At 33.9% G+C, this 21279-nt stretch overlaps 1 protein-coding gene across 1 annotated transcript in view; it reads left to right on the forward strand.

Annotated features, from left to right (window-relative positions):
• Positions 1-19420, forward strand: part of LOC128170399 (centromere-associated protein E-like) — a 34709-nt gene extending 15289 nt beyond the window's left edge. Inside the window, exons 4-19 of the mRNA XM_052836176.1 lie at positions 5975-6135; positions 7895-8158; positions 9431-9601; positions 9988-10107; positions 10224-10304; positions 11225-11308; positions 11779-12753; positions 12894-13166; positions 13335-13502; positions 14220-14486; positions 14899-15078; positions 15265-15420; positions 15561-15584; positions 15747-15835; positions 16232-17447; positions 18017-19420. Of these exons, the coding sequence (XP_052692136.1) occupies positions 5975-6135; positions 7895-8158; positions 9431-9601; positions 9988-10107; positions 10224-10304; positions 11225-11308; positions 11779-12753; positions 12894-13166; positions 13335-13502; positions 14220-14486; positions 14899-15078; positions 15265-15420; positions 15561-15584; positions 15747-15835; positions 16232-17447; positions 18017-18208 (4421 nt within the window). The 3' untranslated portion in view covers positions 18209-19420. The remainder of the gene's footprint in view (positions 1-5974; positions 6136-7894; positions 8159-9430; positions 9602-9987; positions 10108-10223; positions 10305-11224; positions 11309-11778; positions 12754-12893; positions 13167-13334; positions 13503-14219; positions 14487-14898; positions 15079-15264; positions 15421-15560; positions 15585-15746; positions 15836-16231; positions 17448-18016) is intronic.
• The last annotated feature ends 1859 nt before the right edge of the window (positions 19421-21279 follow it).

A 21279-nucleotide genomic window follows, 5' to 3' on the forward strand; every position in this document is an offset into this window, starting at 1 on the left:
GATGGAAAGGTTATGAAAGGACTGTTCATCATTTCTGCTGTAGATAAGGGAGCGTTTGTTTTAAGGTTTTGTATCAGAAAACTACGATGGTGTTGTCATATTGAATATACATCATTAAAAGAAAAGATCAGAGTTACACCCAAAACGATTCTTTTGCAGTGTGTGTGAACTTGAAGCAGTTTTTGGTTGGGCATGCAAAAAGGAATCGCTTATAAGCATGAAGTAAAAAAATAGAACTTGATGTACTTGATATCGATAATCCTTTGGAATAAAATTTGAAAGTTCTTTGCATAAGAGAACTTTAGGAATTTGCCAATTGCCAGAAAGCCGTAACCCAGGATTTTTAATCTTTGCATTATTTTTTTTCTAAAGATTTGATCTTTTTCTCCTGACAATAACTATTTTACAGTCACCTTGGATAAAATCTAAAACAGTCGATATAGTTGGACAGTTATAATATTCAAAGCGTTTGTCACAGAAATAACTTAATAATAACTTGAAAAAAATGCATTCGAAGCAGAAAGCACATCTTCAGCTCAATGATATATTTCGACTAACTTAAAGGTGACTGGTTATCTATGAACGACCCCTTGTCAACATATCAATTACAATTTACTTATTTAATAGCTCTAGAACCTGATTAAAGATTTTTCACCTTTACATTTCGCTTACTGTTCAGCAGGAAGCAGTGATGAAGGTGGCTTGTTATATGACTATCTCCCAACAGGTGGTCGTGTGATTTACAAATGCAGGAACCTTGACCGGTCATATTTTGGGGTGGTTGGCGAAATTAGACGCTAGTTAATTGATATTTATCAATGATTATGACGTATTTATGCGCATATGTAAACATTTAGGTATGATGATAGGGGCAATATGGTTATCGTGTTTGACTACGCTCAGGGGTGAAGCAGCGTAAACCCTGCATGTTTCCCTCACGTCGAAGGAATCATGACTCTCGCCGAACCCATAGGAGTGAAGTATTCTAGAATAAATTCTGTAATGAATTAAAAGAAAAATGAAGGTGATGAAAAAGATTCAGCATAAAGTTCACACTGTTGAAAAAGAAATACGTATTTTTTGGCATTAAATCATTTTTTTCAAACACTTTTTATAATAAGCTTGACGCGATCCCTCTAACTTATTATGACTTTCATATCAAAATATTTAGGTAAGAGAAACATCAAGGCCATACGATATATTTCATTTGTAACTCTATCATTTAAATAGTTTTCGTTCAGTATTTCACTGGAGAATACTACTTGCCACTATTCTGACTATTCTGACTTATCATTCTGGCTTTATAAAGAATAGAAAGTTAAGAAATGTTTTAAAGTAGAAAGAACTACACGATAGTTCAACATTTCTACATAAGCTAAAATGTACATGATATTGAAAAAAATATTCATTTTAACAATACCCTATTACAACAATTGAATTAATTCATAATACTGAGTAATAGAAAACATACAAAGTTAGTTTGGTACTGTGTATGACGATGAGGTAGTGCAATGTTTCTTTGTTTAGTTTAACACTGTGAGGTGTTGGCAAAAGGTTCCTGCAAACAGTCCAATCCATTCCGTTCTCTGATAAGCACGCCCGAGAAACACAATATATGACAAAACGAGCCTACAATTACATTAAATAGTTCGTAAAGGTTTCTCTTCAATCAGCCTTCTTGTGCCATGCTTTTTCGTGAGAAGGAAAGCCCCTGATCGCGAAGTAATTAAGGTTAGGAAAATACCGGCTCTGGTCGAGATGCTGGCCCGCTTCTCTGTCTTCAGCGAATTCCTCGACTCAGTTGTTACTTTGGCAGAAAGTGTTTATTCGTGATCTAGCGGAGGATAACACTGGAAGGAGGTAGGGGCTCGACTGGGATAAGTACTGTGTGATACTGTGTGTGTGTACGATGCTACTGGCGTGTATATGTAGTTCACAGAAACTTGTTTCTGTGATGTAGATTTACCCTATAGAACGGTTGTTAGTTGTTACTATAACACTAGTATAGCTAGGATAAACTTTTATTACAGAAACAACTGTCTGATGTAGATCTAGTAGTAATCTATACTACTGTAGTAGACTTGGTACAAGATGTCCTTAAAACAAACTCTCTCTCTCTCTCTCTCTCTCTCTCTCTCTCTCTCTCTCTCTCTCTCTCTCTCTCAAATGCAATTTTAGTCACATCAAAGCTGCGCAGTCTGTGTTACTAAATGATCACCGAAAACTTTTGAAATCAAATTCCATAACCATATTCGAGGAAGAACGCGTTGAAATTAACTCGTTTAAGGTCGCAAGGGACAGTTTCGAATAAAGTACCCGTCAATATTTTTGTAAAATTGAGAGTTGCTGTACTTGAAGGCTTATGAGTGTTGCTAAAATTCATGAAATGATTTTTAATGATTATCATTAGTTAGAGGGGTGTCTCTTGTTGAAATTGATATGTAATATGTAGGCCCCTTATGTTAGGTACATGAGGTTTTGATTAGTAATTTTCTTCAGAAATTGGTGATTGGCCTTATAAAGACTCAAGAGTGAATTAAAGGTATTTGTACTGAATGGGAACTGAGGACATTCTAGTTACAGAGTTCCGAAGACATGCATCCCTTGGCTACAATGAATTGTATCAAAAAAACTGTCCCCTGCCACCTTCAGGAATGAAGAGAGTTCTGTTTTTGAGGATTCATAACTATTCAGTCTGCATTTTGATAATTTCTTTGATTGATAAGACTGAATAGTAAGATAGAATTGCAATCGAAATTGCTATAATTTATTTGTTAAATCTTCGTACCTCAGCTGCAGTATGCTAGTACCTATTGTGCGGTACTCAAAAAGTCTATTAGCAGCGCAGTAAGTAGTACTGGGGTTCAAGAGAGATACACGACGTTTTCAGGAAACTGACAGTTATTATTGAAACAATGGAGACATTAACCTTGAAAGAGCTGAATAATCTTCGTGCACGAGATTCAGAACCCATGAAGACACGAATAAAAATGTTATAGTTATGAGGTGGCAAGTCATCTGATGTGAGTGTTTTTGACAAGGATATACGCAGCAAATTCACTAGCATAACAAAATTTTCATATTCATATTTTTAGACGCTGTGTTACACAAAGTTGCGCACACTTTAATGAAACAATTGTTTTTGAACATTCTCTCGATACCAGCTAGTGTTTTTATTGCTGTGTTCGATGTTATTGTGGCCCATTACTGAAACAGGGAAAAATGTTACTTAGCCATGTGAATCTATATATATGCTACAAAGTCATGCACTTTGTGTTGTGGTCTCTGAGTTAAAAAAATTAGACCCTCAAAATGCGAAGGAAGTGTTTCGGGGGACAGTGGGCCTGGACCTTTCAATACGTCGGTTCCATAGTCTTTGTCGCATTCTGTCTGTTTTGATAGTTTTGGGTTTTTTTTGAAACATGCAAATGACAATTTTTCTGAAAGTCACATATTTTGTAAGGATATGAATGTTTATATCCTTAATTTTCATGCTTAATATTAGTATTGCTTGTAAATTTACAAAATATTTTTTCTTCTTTTCATCTCCCTTTTCCTTTTCTATTTTTATATGTTTTCTAATGATAAAAGATGATCTTTCCGAATGTTGTCAGGTTCAATTGCGATATGGAATGTCGGTATATGTTTTGGATCTATTTGTTTTTATCTGTAATTCTTGATAAAACAGATGTATATTAAGTTCATATTGTAAAAAATAATATAATCTTGTACATTCAGTTTACTATATCGATCAGATGTAAACAAAATATGTTTGGCAAGAGTTTCAGAAAGAGTAATTTTAGAGATTATTATTCATAAAAAGCGCAAAAAAAGATTTTAATGGGAAACTGTGCTGAAAGAACACTTTTAGATGTTCAGGAAAAATGTTTTGGTGATGTCATTTTTTAGTAGATTACAGTTAAAAACACTTTGAATGAAGAATGAAGTAGTTTGAACAAAAACCATTCTTACTTCTGTTCTTATTTATTGTCAATAAAAAAAATTATATTTTTGCTGAAGATGCATTTTTCAAAATATGTATGATGTATTAACAAATATTTAAATTGAATTTCTGTCTCTGCATTAAATTGCATTAATTGATTGGAGTGATATTTACGCATAACACAGAAGACCCAATCACCAAAGCTGGTGTGTAGGAATACATTCAGTCTTCCTTCAGTATTTCTCGAAGACCTCGCGACTTCAAACCTAATCCCGACGATACTTACGCTGATTTATATTTCATTGATGTAAATATTGCTTAACAGTTAAATGAATTCAATTGATTAATTTCTAAGTATCCCAAAGTAAATTCATCAAATTACAAAGTGAAAAATAAAGTTGTGTCATTAGAATTTAAAACGCTGAGCACTATTTTTGTCAGCATAAGTCGGCTGTTCCAGTGGCTCTTCCGTTAAGTTCACATTACTCGGTGAATAAGGCAGAGATTTTTTAAAAAAAATAACTTAATAAGTCATATTTGCAGAAAGGGAATAACTGTTAAAAATCGTAAATATATACATTGAATAATTTTTTTTTTTGAAAGATGTGGTCTCATAACTGCGAAGGTATTTGCAAACAAATTTACATATCGCGATATCGAGCGTTATTTATTTTGTATGCACACATCGTTGCATGCAGTTATGAGACTACATTTTTCAAAAAATAATAATTCAATGCTTAATTAAAGAATGCTACCAAACAATAAGATGAATGATGCAAATGATATAAAAATGTAACAAAGACTACTATACGCTTAAAATTCTTTTAATATTTTCTCAATTTGTATCAGATTTGATGTAACATGTTTATTGGAAAACAATAAACATAAAAATTGACGTTACATGTATCTCTTTTAATTGAATACCCATTTGCTTTTCGTATTCAACCCAACCTATTGATAACAACAAAAAATAACTAAAACAAAATAAAAGTTTTGTCTTTATATGATAACAGTGTAACCCTTTGTCTAGCACTGAACGCTTATTTATAACTGATATTCTTTATTCCAGTTGTTTTTAAACTTCAAACATTGCAAAGTTATGATCTACGAAATAAGCACATTTATGCACATGCTTTACGATAAGCCACCTGTAAGGTACGGTAATATACCTTTCATTACATATTGGTTAAAAAGTTTGCGATGTGCAACATCGCTCAGGTGGTTAGAGCGGTGAAGCACTGGCCAGACACTACGGAGGTCCTTGGTTCAAGTCCGTGATGAAACTTGAAAGTATTCACCATCTGTTAAAAAAAACCTGACCTTTATTTATTTTACAATGATTAATAAGCAAGTTCTACAACTTATATTAATATCTCTCGTTGGCACGGATCTTACATTAAACGCGGGGACAATTAACTGGATGGAAGACTTTGTCATAAAAACATCATTAAACACTGCTGAGGAGGTGATACATATGTATGACAAGTTTTATTATGTATCACAAAAATGCATAAAAACAACACCATGAAATAAAGTCATTATTGTATTAACAGTGGCGATAATTTGAAACTTCAACTATTTGATAGAAACAAAACATAAAGTAAGTTTGTTTTATTAAAAAATATATTTACCAAGCACTGCTATATAAAAAATTAACTTTGGCGATTTCAACGTTTTTGCCTGTGTGGCGTCATTAATTCAGTATTAAGTATGTTAGGGATACAGGTACTGTAGCACCGGTCAGAAAAGTAATAAGTCAATTACGTCACATGAACACAAATGAAAATCATATAGACAGGACAAAGGTTCACTAACTAACCCGCTTATAACGTGAATGATTAAAACAATAAAACAGAAACATTTCATTATTTATGCTGGATTTATGCTACAAAAAGTCATAAATATTTTTTAAAAAACCCAAGAGAGAATGATTGTATCAAACAATCTATTCACTAATTAAGCCCTTTTGTTATAACTTAGTTTGATTAAAAAAACCAACGACGTGGACTTTAAAAATATTTATTATTACAGAGTCCCTGACAGAGAAACTGAAACAGAGAAACGAGGAGACTGCCAGTCTGATAAAGAAAGAAAAGGAATATTTGACACAAATCGAGAAGATAGAAGACGACTACAGAAAGAAGGAACTTGATCTTCTCAACGATTTGGACATCTCTCAAGACAAAAATGAGGTATGTGCACCTTTGCAAAATCTGTTGAGAATTCACAGATGCCCTCTGTTTTGAAATACAAGGTAAGCGGTAAACAATGGCCTCTCTTCTAAAGAGTTGATGGCAAACAGTTATGCATCACACGTGGACTGATGGTTGTCACACGAGTATAGATTTAAAACACATGACTGGTTGAGTTTATTCTCCTTGTTGTGTACAAAGTTATAAGATATACACAATTCATGTACTTTGAAAGTAAACATTAAATGGAAAGAAGCACTACAACGGGATCGACATACCTTCATTAATACAAAACACAGCAACATCTAGATATTGCTTTTTTGTTGTTGTAAAAACCTTCTCAAGATGTTATTTCTTCTTACTTGGACAGCATAATAAACTGAAATCAAAGGCTCAAAAAGTCATAAAATCATATACTGTTTTCCTTGACCCTATATAAAGGATATACAAAGAGGTTCAATGTTTAAATTGTGAGATTGTTGTTTGTATTTTAATATGATAATTTGATAAATTTCGATTTGAGTTTCTTAATAAAAGCAATGACATTGTAAGTCAACTTTTATTCGCGAGCAAGAAAACTTTGGCAGGTTAGACATTAGTTTGGTCGCAAACGTTTAGTTGACGCACACTAACCAGTCAATTTATGGATAAACGCGAAATAAATTCGTTGCGCATTAAAGTAATATTTGAAGAGAAAAACTTATTTCAATTTTAGCACCAAATTTCAGCACCTTTTGCTAATAAATACAATCTGACATTCATTGCTATAAAGTTTTACATGTAGGATCTTCGCTAGATCTGAAAAACGGTTAGTTTCACCTCGAAGACTAACGTGCACTAGATTGGTAAATCTAGTTCAAAAATTTCTAAAAGTTCATGCATGTGTTTTCATTAAAAGTTTGAAAATCAGATCATTGGAAAAAGTAGAATTACTGATTAAGGAAATAGTTTGCTTAAATCACAACAAGAATTTGATGTTTTTGTAAACCGGAAATTAATATTATCAACTTACATGAAAGAAAAAGAATAGCGGGTCAAGTTAATCTAAGCTTACTACTAGGCCAGAGTTTAGAGTGAAACATGGAACCATAAGGTACAGGTGTGAAGAAACATCCGGTATAAATCCCTCAATAATCTCGCACGGATGGGTACAAATATATATAAATGTGAAGGGTCGGAATCTTTGGATACAGGTAAATGTTTACAATTAATCAACACACTGGGGATCTATACTGTTGTAAAGATACGATTTTCCGCTGGAATTATTTTTGGAATATTTTCAAGAAGAAGTAAATGATAAGAGACCGTGAGTCCATGAAATGCAAACATCAAATGGGAGTTCACTAATTCAGAAAAGCAATAATGTAGTTTTAAAGTACTTCTGATTCCCTGCCAAAGACAACTGGCTTTCTCTCTGTTATCATTTAATGTTTTCTTGTTTCAGGGGTAAATATTCTTATTGACTGTTTGCTTTTCTTAAGTATATCACCACAATCTTAGTATCTCTAAAGCAAACACAAGAAAATAGCTTCCATAAGGATTAGAGTCTAATAGAAATTCGGCAATGAACCAGTGTAAAAGGCAAAAATGCATCAGTGAAGAGGCAAACGAATATCACTATTCTAACTTGTTACTCTTGGGATGTATCGCCTGTTAAGTTCCCTACAATATAAGCTGACTGCTGATTTTGATAACCATGAAGTGATTATTTTGAACCCTTTTCTGTCTTGTGAGAGATTTTTTTATTATAATTATCTAGATTCTCAGTAATTTACTGGACATCGTCAAGGAGCGTGCGGACGCGGCCGAGCGTGAATTAGAGCGTGTCGCAGCCTCTTTCTCAGTCGCAAGCGACGGAAGTGGACGAAGTGCAAGGGTCATCAGTACCTGCAGTGACGTCAGTGTTGGAAGTGACGAAGTGTTTGATGGGGCATCCCCCGGTGTATCTCCTGGTTTATCACCTGTCTTGCCTGGCAGTCCGGAATCTCCACTGAAGAGACAGGTCATCCAAAAGGACTGGGATGTAAGCATTGTTTTTATATTGTTGTACATTAAGCATTGGAGGTCACCCCCCCCCCCCCCTAAACTGTCAAATTGTGAATTTTGAACTTACTGGATGGGTGTTAAAACAAGATATACAATTTGTCATAATGTAAATTGACAAACGACAGTACATTATATTCAATATGTGCAACTTTATCATAACTGTTTTCAATCTAGAAAATGAAAATGAGATGTTTGGCTTGCATGCTAACAATAAAACGTTATTGCTTGCGATTGTAAAAAGGTGTCGATTTACCACATGTGTGCTAGGATAAATTACATAAAGAAATGTACCAAAACAAAACCAAAGGTGATGGCTTCTTATCACGAATTCCAACCTAATGCTGTAATTTGCTGTGTACTGATCTCATACAGAAACCACACAGATAACAAACCACATTCTCTATGGATTTTTTTCCCATATTTCCCATTTTAATTCTGAATTCACAGATATATAGTTGTAACTATGAATAAATATCCTATTATTTAAAATGAAAATTGCGCTGCTTTTAAAATCAAAAGTAAAACAATGTAAGGGATCAAATGTGCCTTCAATCTTTTTGTTTCGATGCACCATCGGTATTTCGGGTTCCATGTGGATGTATTTATAGTTCTGTATTTTTTCTTTGATTCTTTGAGCCAGTCTTTTTTTCCCGGATGTCTGGCAGATGATACACGGGTTTTTGTCCGTCTTAATTACTGTGTCGTGTTCAATTAACTGAAACATAAGCACATCGAGCCGTAGCAGGTACATGTACTTCGTGTACTCCCCCCCCCCCTACACTGATCATATATCAGTCTGCGGACCAAGTCAACTAATATTTTATGCTTAATCATCAGATTTTAAACGAACAAGATTTATTTTTCTGATTCTTAACTGTTTAGTCAGTAATATACAATATAGACCTCTGAAAGTCTGCAATGAAATTGTAGATTCGGGTGTTTACTTATGATTTATGTAACCAAACCAACTGTTTGTAATCATATATTGATAGTTATTAGTATCTGTGCTCATTGTTTTGGCATCGTCTGCATCTCTGACACTGATACATGGAATACATTTACGGTCTTGTATATCATGTATCTTTAATTAATGAAAATAATAATCAGGTGCAAGTCATGATTTATTTGCAAGTAGGATATAACAATATTTTGCTGCGTCCGTGTGGTCCGCCATTTTTATCTTTATAAATGGTTTGATTTCTCAAATTGTGCTTTCAGTTTTCATTGTCATTCTTCAAATTGCTTTCAGAACCAGTTTCGTAAAAGAATTGATTGCTTGGAGCGTCTACTGGCAGAGGAAAGACAAAAACTAGCAGCGACAGAAAAGAAATTAGCTCTTGTGTCTACGGAGAATATCTCTACTGCCATGTCCGACGACGCCAAACTTTTCGCTAGGGAAAAGGAACTCCTTCAAGCAGAGGTATGGATCAATAACGGTACCGTAGCGGTCTTGCGATGCATCCAAACTTCCTTTATTTTCTACTCGTTCCATGCGCGATTTTCAAATAGATTTTAGGAATTTGAAGCAACTAGAAGGCCAAGCTATGTGATATCTCCCCAGCGTTTACTTCTTTGTTTATGTCTCATTTCACTCTTTGCTGATATCAAAGCATATCACATCCCAGCTTTTGGTAAAAACTTTTCGAGAATGGGTGGAAGGAGGGATTAAAATGTAAATAGCACACATGGATGAAAGTAACTTTCCAGTGTGTGGGTGGGCTTGATACCATTTTTATACCCTGAAATATTACACACTAATCCTTGATACATCACAAATGTTCTTATGGTTGCCTTTAATATTTTCAGGTTTTAGAAGGAAAAAAACTTTTGAAGATTGCAACCGATCAAATCAAGGGACTACGTGAACGAATGTTCACCCTAGAAGAAGAAAACCGATGTCTTCGAATCACCTATGCCAACGAACTTGTATGTTTCAATTAAGGATTTTCATTGCATATCAAAAGAAATACACGAGATCTGCATTTTATGTAATTTTGATTGAACTCACACACATATTAATTAAATTCATTATTATTGTATAGGCCGAAAGTGAGGAGTCAGAAAATGAGAAGACACCGTCCTACCACATCGATGAGCGACCGCCTAGCTTTGATGTGGCTATGGTAAGAAATCAGTAACATGTACTGTTATTGTTTGTCCAAGGACTGAGCTTTTCATACCCGTCCCTTTTTGTTGATTTCCTTCATGAATTAGCATATCCATCAGCGAAAAAAAAAACAGTTGAAAATGATACAAGCAAAAAGGAAAAACCAGGCTTTTTTTTTTTTTTTTTTTTTTTTTACACAATCCCGTTTTTTGATAATTATAAATAATATATTAAACGGTTAGTAAAAAAAAATAAGCTTAGTATCATTTGGAGCGCATCGCACAAATTTTGAAAACCTTCATCCAGGTTCTTTTATGTCGATTGCAATACACACTTTTCATGTACTTTTTTAAAGCAATTTCTTTTAACATTACAAAATAGAGGGGTTGTCTCTTTTTAAAACAAATTTTTTTCATACTAGTTAATACATGTGGTTAAGACACAAAAGTATTGATATATTTCAAAATATGAAGCAAATATGATAGAAATTTAGGACAGATTTGACATAAAAACACATAGACATATTCTAATACTCTGTGAACCACTGGCATCCTCTTATATATGATGTAATTTTGTTTGCTTGCTGGTCCTGCTGTGTATTTATAATTTGAAAGGATGCCAAGTGAAATCATTAATGTGTTTATAATATGTCTTTCATGAATTGAGTATAAGTGATATAATCTCATTAAGAACATTTCATCTCTTAGAAGAATTATAAACAAAAGTCTTCATAACCATCAATGAAAAATGCAGTAAGGCTAGATGCAATTCGTTTACTCATGCGTTTTCTACATACTCTGTTGTCGTGCTGATACAAACATTTCAATTAATTCCGCAGAATTAGTTTTGTTCTTTTATTGCCGATAACATAATTGGACTTAGAAATCAGAGAAGTTGTGTCTGTAGCCAGCATTAGAAATATTTTGTTTATTGCAGAAAGATGCGTCTAAAACCCAAACCACAACCGATGTATCCAATTACAGAGAAAGAATTGCCAGTTTGGAAAAACAGTTAAAAGAAGTAAGCAAGTGATCGTGCCTGTTTAGTTAACACAAAGTTAACCAGTCTATAAATATCACAATCGTAATGAGCCAAGCATGCGTGTCCAGATATTTGTAATATGCCTCACAAAATATGTGTATTCACCTTTTAATGGGTTTGTTATAGGAATTAGTTTTAGATTAACATAGAAAATGCACCGAATGGCCGACTGCAAAATAACCTTGAAAAAATATTAAAAGAGATAACATACTCGAATTTAAGTAACACTTTATTGCTAATCAGTATTGTGTTCACTTAGCACTAAAACAGCAAGAGAGTCAATCCATGCACTTATCATCATTTGATATCGAAGGAGTATTTAATAATGCAGGTTACATTGTATAATTAATATGAAGAAGAAGCTGTAGTTAGTAAATGCTTGCATGAAATGAATGAAGCATATATCTATTGATTTAACTTAGATCATTGCTTCATGGATATTTGCCTAGGTAGAAGCACAATGGAGAGCAAAATGTACCACCATCGAAAAAGAAAAGAATGAGTCCCAGCAGCGACTTCGAGACCTAACTATAGACTCCGAGGCGCTCCGGGGGTCTCTGAAGGGGTTCAAAGAAGACGTGTGTATAAAACAAAAACAGCTCAGAGAAATTGAAGAGAAAATTACTGTAAATTCGGATATTTTAAAAAGAAAGGAAGAAATTATCAACGAACAAGAGGAGATAATCAAGCAAAGAGAGGAAGACTTGCAATCGCTTCTCGATCAAATCTCGCAAAGGGACAATGATATACGAGATTTGCGCGAGAAAGTGCACCCAATCAACGAGAAATTAAAAGATAAGGAAGAAATAATAAATTCTTTGAAGGATATAATAGATTCAAAGCAAGATGAAATAAACTATCAATCTGAGGAAATTTCTGAATTGAATGAAACAATAGAACTTAAACAGAATGAAATCGATGAACTGAAAGGAAATACAAAAACCCAAAATGTCACGAAAGCAGAATGGGAACAGGACAACAAGCAACTTAAAAATGACCTTGAATCAATGGCCTCCAACCTCGGTAAACTACATACAGACAATTGTACGTTACAGGAAGAGTTAGAAAAAACTAAGCAGGCACTAAGCGAGGCGATGGTCTTGTGGAACAAAGATCGTTCACAGATTGAAATAGCCTACAATGTAGCTAAAGAGAAGTTACGAATGTATGAGGAGACAGCAGCAAAGAAAGAGAGTCAAATCGTAGGTCTTTTGCGAAAGGAGACCCATAAGTTGTTGGAAAGTAAGGAAAAAATTTCAACTGAATTCCGAGTCACAAAAATTGAACATGAAGCAAACATGCGAACATTAAAATGCGAGAAACTCAAGTTACAAGATGAACTTACACAAAAAATCCGCCAGTTAACAGCTGAAATGACATCAAATGATAAAATGAAAGAAGAGCTTGACAGATTAAGAGCACAAGTGAGTATGCTGAAATAAAATTTTAGCCAAAACAATTTAAGGTGGTCTTAGTGTCATTCAAGTGTGGTAAAGTTTTTGTAAAATTTTGTTTGATTCTTCACAAGAAAACGTCATTGTACGTCATTGTATATCTGTTATAGGAAGATGTAGCTTATCAAATCCAATACCATGAAAAAGTGCTCCGTGCCGAATATTTGGCTATGAAAGTCAGATACGAAACGAGATTAGAAAATCTGCAGAAAGAACACATGAAGCTTCTTGGCGTTTTAGATAAACTGCAACGAGAAAAGGTCCTCAATCAAGAGATGATAAAAGGCGTACAGAAAGGAATGGGGACTATGAAAGAAACTTACACCAAGGATTTAGAGCACTGGAAAGAGGAAAGAAATGTGCTAGAAAAGCACATCAAAGAGGTATTTTTCCCGGAGTTATTTGGTTAATTGCATTTTAAATTACTCAGTTTTACCCCCATTTTTCATTAACAATAGAACAATAAATAGACAAAGCTTTCTGCGAAATTTGTAAACAGTTCTTAAATAGAAGTAATTTATCAAAATCATAACGTAATACAATATTTAAAGATTGAGTCCAGTCGAAAATTAGCGGCAGAACTTGAGCGGAAAGTGGAAGAATTAAAACAGCAACTGGCAGACCAAGAGTACGAACGCGCCGAAATTATAAACCGGATGACCACAGAACGATCTAAATGGGAACTGGAGAGGTCGGGAATGCAGAGTCACATGAATCAGGTACATATACAGTGTTATAAGGAAGCAGAAGCTTTTTAAAAAATATTATGTGTTTAAGGTGGAATGGGGCACCTCCATGTTGTGACGTATTGTTTATCTAAATAAACAATAATATGTACTAAGTAGTTTCTTTCCCAGTATTGTAACCTAACAGCATAGCGCAGTTGCTAAGGGGTTAACTACAAAACTGTAGGTCATGAGTTCGAATCCCGCTGAAGGTTTACATTATTTGCCTTTCCAAATATTTTCAAAAGCTATTTTTGGTTAAATATTGTAAAATTTGTAAACCGGTTAAGGTATTGTAATTATAGTGTAATTTGATCCACATTAATATCAATTAACAGATGTCCCATACAACCTTAAAATATGATGGGAATTTTGAAGAGTTATAACTTTTAGAAAGTCGATCTTTGGTGACGTAGTATTTTGATTTTTATTTTAAAATAGGTAAGCTTTTAAAAATGTTAAAATTGTAATTAATATTTGATATAATATTTGTCAATCTTTTTTACCTAGGAAATTAATTGAATAGATATTTTTAATTAATTTTTTTTCTTTTACAGTTGTGTTTTCAAAATGTTATACAGAACAAAAAGAAAAAAAAATACAAAACGAAGAGAATACGAAAAAAAACCCCATAAAACCAAAAAACCAAAAAACAACTAAAATTTCCAATATCACGTATGGAATATTTATTGAAATTAATTTATGTTTCAGCTGGAGGAAAAACTGGATACAGTTGCGTACTCTCAATACAGAACAAAAGACATGCAGAGCCGCATGGAGGTGGCCTGGGAATCAGAGAGAGCTGAACAGAAACGGCTTCTGAATGAGGCACACGAACTGGCCATGGATCTGCAGAGGCAACTGAAATGCCGCGATGACGAGCACTCAAGGGAGCGAAGGGCCTTACTAGAGCAGCTGAAAAAACTCCGAAAGGAACTGGACGAGGAACAGATGTTGAGGGAAAAGAGACTTAAACAGGTTGGCTTTAAATTGAACACGTTTGTGGCTAATTTTATAGATTGTACATCGAAACATACATGTTAAAATGTGGTTAGAACCTATATAATTGAGAATAGGGGTAGAGCGAATTAGTTTTCAAACCTTCATAGATATAAATAGATATTTTGATACATGTTTATGGTTGAATTCTATTATAAAATATGTTAGCAAGCAATTTTTTTGGAAATGAGGTTTGTGCCTTGTTGTAGAATTTATTATTGTTGGCAGTAAATACCAAATTTACCAGTTGTCATGCATTTTCTGTCGCCCGAAAACTTCAAAATTTACAACATGACTTTAGGATAAGGGGCATATGCAAGATCTAAGTATATATAATTGTATTAATAACTGATTGACCAGTAGATATGACGCATGATCTTTGATATTGAAGATTGAGACCAGTAAAAGAGAAACGGAGGATTTAAAAACGAAATTAAAAGAGATGTGCCAACGTTCCGAAAAGGACCATGAAGTATCCATGAAAGAAAGAGTTGACTTAGTGCGCCGTCTTGCGGATTTTCGCAGAAGTCATAAACGTGATCAGAGACGAATTGAAGACGTTTTATCAGAGGTAAAGTAATTACTTATGAATAGTGAAAGTACTACTTGTAGGTAGTTTTGATCACTAAATACATAACTTACTTGAGGCAGCTGCATAGCAAAAATATACAAACTTATATACTGTTATTCAATGTAATATTATGATAATCCCTATAAAATATATTTAACATTATAACAACCCCCCATTCTTTGACAGTTAACGAGACTTCGAGAGCTTGCGTCAATAGTCATTGATTCCGAGGATCCGGACGTGGACACCGACATCGTGTCCCGATTAGAGCAGCTCTCAAAACCGGAATCCAAAAGACTGTCAATCCATGCCAGCACAGATATACAACAAAAAATAAACGAGGTACTTTAATCAACTAATAATCAGTATATTACTCAACCATCATTAAGATGATCTAGCTCTATATACATGTATCATTCATAAATTAGTTGAAATTGAGTTTTATATTGACAACTGATAAGAAACGGTGTCTCTTTTCGCAGGTTGTTTTGCAGTATATGAAAGAGGTAATGTTATCTTTTTATCTTTGCCTATCCAGAATGATATTTAACTTAAAAATGCTCTTCTTGAATTTCCAAAAACATAAAAAACAATTTATAGCGTTGAATAAATTGACTAGGTCAATAAAGATAACAATCTGATTTATATGAAGTACACCTTTTTTCCAGTCTCTGAAGGAAATCCACTTTGCGGCGGATAATTTATCAAGACCCAGTTCCCGAGGATCATCCGAGGATGAGAGGCGAAGACTTAGAAGGTTAACCTCAAATACATTCATACAATTCAAATAATCAAATATATTGTAATACCTCTCAAACTAAGATATTGCAGATTTGAACCTCATATATTATGAATTTCTGTGTGCATTATAACTGTGAATGTTAGAAGAAAGTTAATGAGTGACAACTACGCCTAATTCTGGAAAGAAAATGACGGCTTCATGATTAGATATATACGGTATATTACCTGCCATGTCAATATTTGCATTTATATATAGAATGTAGGATAAATGAAAAGACGAGAGCGAAAGCAGTTTAGTGTTGAACGTCGGACGAGTTATCATTTACCATTCCTTTTCTTAAATTTTTTAAATACAGATTATAGGAACATATATTGCTGATTATACAATATAAATATTTTAATACCCTTGTAGAAGTATTTCAAGTTCGGAACTGGATTTCTTGTTGAAAGACGAAGCAGTTGTTGAACAACAGATAGAACACTTGAAAGATTCAAGAAGGAACACACCAACGAAACACCTCGATATGGTCAGCAATAAACTGAGCAGGAATATTTACCACACCGGACCAAGGGACATTGCTGATATCAGATCGGAGGACTCAGATACCGAAATGATGCTTGACCCGGAACCTGGGACTGTGAATGATCGACATAACAGAATCATGATAGATGTCCACCATGAGGAGGGTGTGACCTCAAGGTTCCCCGTCCCCCCTCCGTCTCTGCTGTTGCCGTCGCAACGTGTCATTTCTGTTCAGTCTCAAAGTTCCAAAACAATTTCAACATCCTTAACAAGTACGGTTTCTTCGCGACAAATTCCGAACAGTATATCCTTGGATGTGTTAAACAACGGTTCTGAACGGCAGGCATTCTCTGCTAGTGCTTCACCGACTCATGGGCAGAATTGTTTTGAATTTTCCAATCCAAAATGCAAATCGGATTGTAACATACCGTCAAACAGCTCCAAAGTCTCAAAAGAAGCTGCTCGAAGAATGTTTTTTGAAAGTTTAGAAGACAGTAATCAACATCCATCTAATGTCAAATCAATTAGTGAGAATAATATAGCAATTAAAAACGAAACTACGCTAATTTCAAATGACCTGGCTAAGGATGCAGTTGGCGAATCAACAGAAATTAGCAGAAAACATGGGTGTTCTTCGAGCGATAGCGAAACAAAACTCCATGGAAAAGATGATTCGCATCTAAAAGCCGGACAACCAAAAAAGAAACGAAGGCTGTTTAAAAAATCTTCAAGCATGGATACATCAGCCGTAAGCAACACATTAGCAGATGCAGGGGTTTCAGCTATATCGCCTGGGGCTCCCTCGTCTCTCTCACCTTTTGAATTGTTTGCTGCTGTCAAACGCAGGTTGAAACCATCATTGAAACGTTCATCTTCTCTGTCAGAAGGTCGCAAAGGTGGAACCATCAGTGAGGACGATGGCTCAAAATATTCCGGCCACGTGGACGCTTATGCTAGTTCGTCGTATTCTTCGAGAAATCAGAGTCTGGGAGAATCGCCTATTTCAACTCCCATGGTGGATGAGCCACTAACTCCAGAATCAGGCCGACTCATACCTCCACCAACACCGCCAATATCAATGATGAACCGCAAAATGTTACCAAAGGTATAGTTAATGATACTGATGACCAAAAGTATAGTTAGTTATATTGATGACCAAAGGTATGACCAAAGGTATAGTTAGTTATATTGATGACCAAAGGTATAACCAAAGGTATAGTTAGTGATATTGATGACCAAAAGTATAGTTAGTTATAGTGATGACCAAAGGTATATCCTAAGGTATAGTTAGTTATATTAATGACCAAAGGCTTAACCAAAGGTATAGTTAGTTATATTGATGACCAAAGGTACATGTATAACCAAAGGTATAGTTATAGTTACATTGTAGTCAAAAGCATAATTAATCTTATTAATGAAATACTATAGTGTAACAATCAATTCTTTATGCATCCCCTTAAAAAAATATTTTAAAAAAAGATTTCATCCAAAGTGATATTGGTTGTTAAGTAAAACTATTAATACTTACGCTAGGTAAATGTCTTAAGCTATTAAATCCTGAGAGGAAGTATACGTTACGTCTACATAATGCAATATTTATGAACTTCAAAATATAGACTTAGTATAACTGACTTTATTTTCAATTCCATTTGAACAATATTTAACCACGTTCAGCTTCAGGAGGTTCACGAAGATGATCACAAACGCAAAAGCAGAGCGAAGAAAAACGACACCAAGTCCAAATTCCGTTCCAAATCAGAGGAAAGAGCTAAAAGTGGACCTGCTTCCCTAACACAGAACGTTGTCTTCCAAGAGGACATTGCCAGCCCCTCTTCTCATTCCGCTTTTAGCGAAACGTCTGTATGATCTTATCTATTGTGTATTATTTGTTTACTTCATTTTGATTGGTCAAATTCATTTTTGTTAAGTGTTATTCCTTTAATTTTATTGATTGGTCTTGACTTCTTACTCTTGTTTGTTCCTCGTTTTACTTATAGATGAGTGTGCATATTACAAGTTAATGATATGTATATATATGCATTATTGCTATAAACGTATGTATTTATTGTTTTAGAACATGACGTTACATGTATGTGCTAACTTATGCACAGACTTGTGATGGAAATTTTAAAGTTTACTTTCCTTTTGATTGTAGCTGGTATCAAAATGAAATTATACTTTGAACTTCTATCTCTTCCCTCTTGCTAGGCATTTTCGACCCGAACTTTCGTGTCCCACAAGAGGCTATGGGCATTTGAATGACATCGTCTTTCGTACATGAAAAATGTAAAATAATTGCATCTTTATTTATTTTTTTGCGATTAAAGTTAATTTATTTTTCCGTTTTGTGTATAGTATGATAGTATGATAGAAAGATTGTTTGAGATCGTAAACAAAAATAGAGATGTTTTTTGTTTTAAATTTTCTAAGCATAATCTATCGATTTAAATAGAAAAATCATTTCATGTTTTGATTTCTTTATATATATATATATATATATATATATATATATATATATATATATATATATATATATATATTAAGTCTTATATTGGTTTCGGTATCATATAACAAGTAAAATAAGTTCTAATATTAGTGCATTCATTTGACCGAGTTGTATAATTCTTGTTTAATTGTGTGATCTAGTATTGATTTACTTTCAACTTACACTATTTTGTAATTATATTCATAGTGTATGGTTTTTGTTATTGGTTGAAACACATTATTTGTTTTTAATAATTTCAAAACGTACGCGTATTTATTATTAAACTCTAATTGTAACTTGATCAGAGTTTTCATTGATGATGAATTTACACGCATTTTACCATTACATAATTATGTATCTAGACGTAACCAGAGTCTCTGTAGTTTATTAATTTATACTTTATTGAGTAAATCTTTAATGCCAGAAGTTCTGAATGTGCTCAATTTCTAACTGATCACTTTTTTGACAGGATTTTTTTTAACTACAAAGGATGGAAGTGCAGTTTATATATATATTTGTACATGTATAACAAATATTATGAATTGTGTTTATTAAAAGTAGTAAACGAAAATAAATAAATCATGCTCCTGTTAGTGATATGTTCTTTCTATCGCATTGGATTTTTTCAGGGATGGGTTCCGTCAACAAGCACCTGTGCGTTTGACATGCCTTATTCAGTCACGTCTGCTGATTTTCAATCGCATCTCAGTGTTTTACATATAAATCTACATATATTGTACTGAAAAAATATGCCATGGACGTTGCACAAAGGGGACTTTACAGAAAACGAATAATCACTAATGGTTGTTCAATTTTTGGAAATTCTAGCCTTTGAAAGAGTATATGGTCTTCAAAGTAAAATATTAAGATAATTAATCCCACACCAAGTAAATGTAAATGTTTGTAAACATCTCCCGATCAGTACCATGAGGTTTTGTGCTAATCGAAGCGAAAGACTAGTTGAACGGTTGGCGAGAAAAAAGTTCACCAATTCTTACATACATTTATTAAGGTGGTATGGGACACTTCCATGTTGTATGGTATTGTTTATCGAAAAAAACAATAAAATGAAGTGGACTTATAAAAGATTATGTTCCTTTCCCAATAATGTCATCTACATGTAACAGCGTAGCGCAGTGGGTTAGAGGATTTACTACGAATCTGGAAGTCGTGAGTTCGAACCCCGCTAGGAGTTTTACAATTTTTACCTCTCCAAGTTCTTTTAAAAGCTATTTTTTGTTTCAGTTTTGTAAAATTTGAAAATCCTAAACCGATGAAAGTATGTCAATTATAATGTGCTTTAATCCACATTAATATCAACAGATTTATTTCAATTATAATGTGCTTTAATCCACATTAATATCGACAGATGTCCCATACCAACTTAAACACGATTCACTGTTTCTTGTTGTTTTTTTGTTGTTGTTGCTTTTTTCTTGTGTAATTGTGCGATTCTTTCTACGTTTCTAAAATTATTTTTGCTTTAGTTATCATAAGATCTAGCTGCAGGTCTGTAGCTCCCAGTCTGAAAAAATTCGGATGGACGACCTGGGAGCTACAGTGCCTCCCATAGTAAAAAACTGCAATTTACGGCGCACAAAAATTGCGATAGTTTTGGACTGATTAATCTCATTTCCGAACACATTCCAAAAAATTCCTCAAACATTTTACTACAGATATCGTCACTTCACTTGCCCTTGATATTCTTTTAAACGCGATCACCAGTTGGTGTAAAGAGAAGTGGTGCAGTTTGTTTACATGTAAAAATGGCGACTCTCAATCTCGACGTGAAATAATATACTTCATTTTCCGAGGTCAGATAGCATGTTTAAGAGATAATCTGAGGCGAATAAAGTGACGATATCAGTAGTAAATTGCCTGAAAATTTTAATGGTACTAACTGTTTTCCCAGAATTTGTGTGAAAATAAGGTTAATCTGTCCAAAACTAGCGCATTTTTTGCGCGCCGTTAATTGCAGTTTTTTTTACTATGGGAGGTACTGTAGCTCCAAGGCGATCCATCCGAATTTTTTTTTTCAGACCGGGAGCTAGAGTCCTGCAGCTACATTAGATCAAGATTATTTTAAAAAAAAATATGAGCTGTAATTTTCAAACTTTGTTTCGTTTCAAAAACCTGCCTGTTTCATGAATCTTTATTATAAATAAGATTAAAACAAATCATGAAAGTTTATCGGAAGAAATAATTCGCTTTTAAGGAATATAAAACAAACTTATCTTTAGAAGGAAAACGATAATAGAGTAAGTAAACTTGAAGAGTTGATCATCTACAGTTCAATTGTAAAGCATCTGCAGATGAAGACAGAAGAAACCCATAGAACGAAAAATAAATGCCTCTGATGTTTAATCTAATCTGGTACAAAAATAAGGGGGAAAATTCACCAAAAGAAATTAAAAAAATTTAAGAAGCAAAGAAACAAATGAACGTTAAACAA

The sequence above is a fragment of the Crassostrea angulata genome, chromosome 1 (genome assembly GCF_025612915.1).
Source record: "Crassostrea angulata isolate pt1a10 chromosome 1, ASM2561291v2, whole genome shotgun sequence".
Classification (NCBI taxonomy): domain Eukaryota; kingdom Metazoa; phylum Mollusca; class Bivalvia; order Ostreida; family Ostreidae; genus Magallana; species Magallana angulata.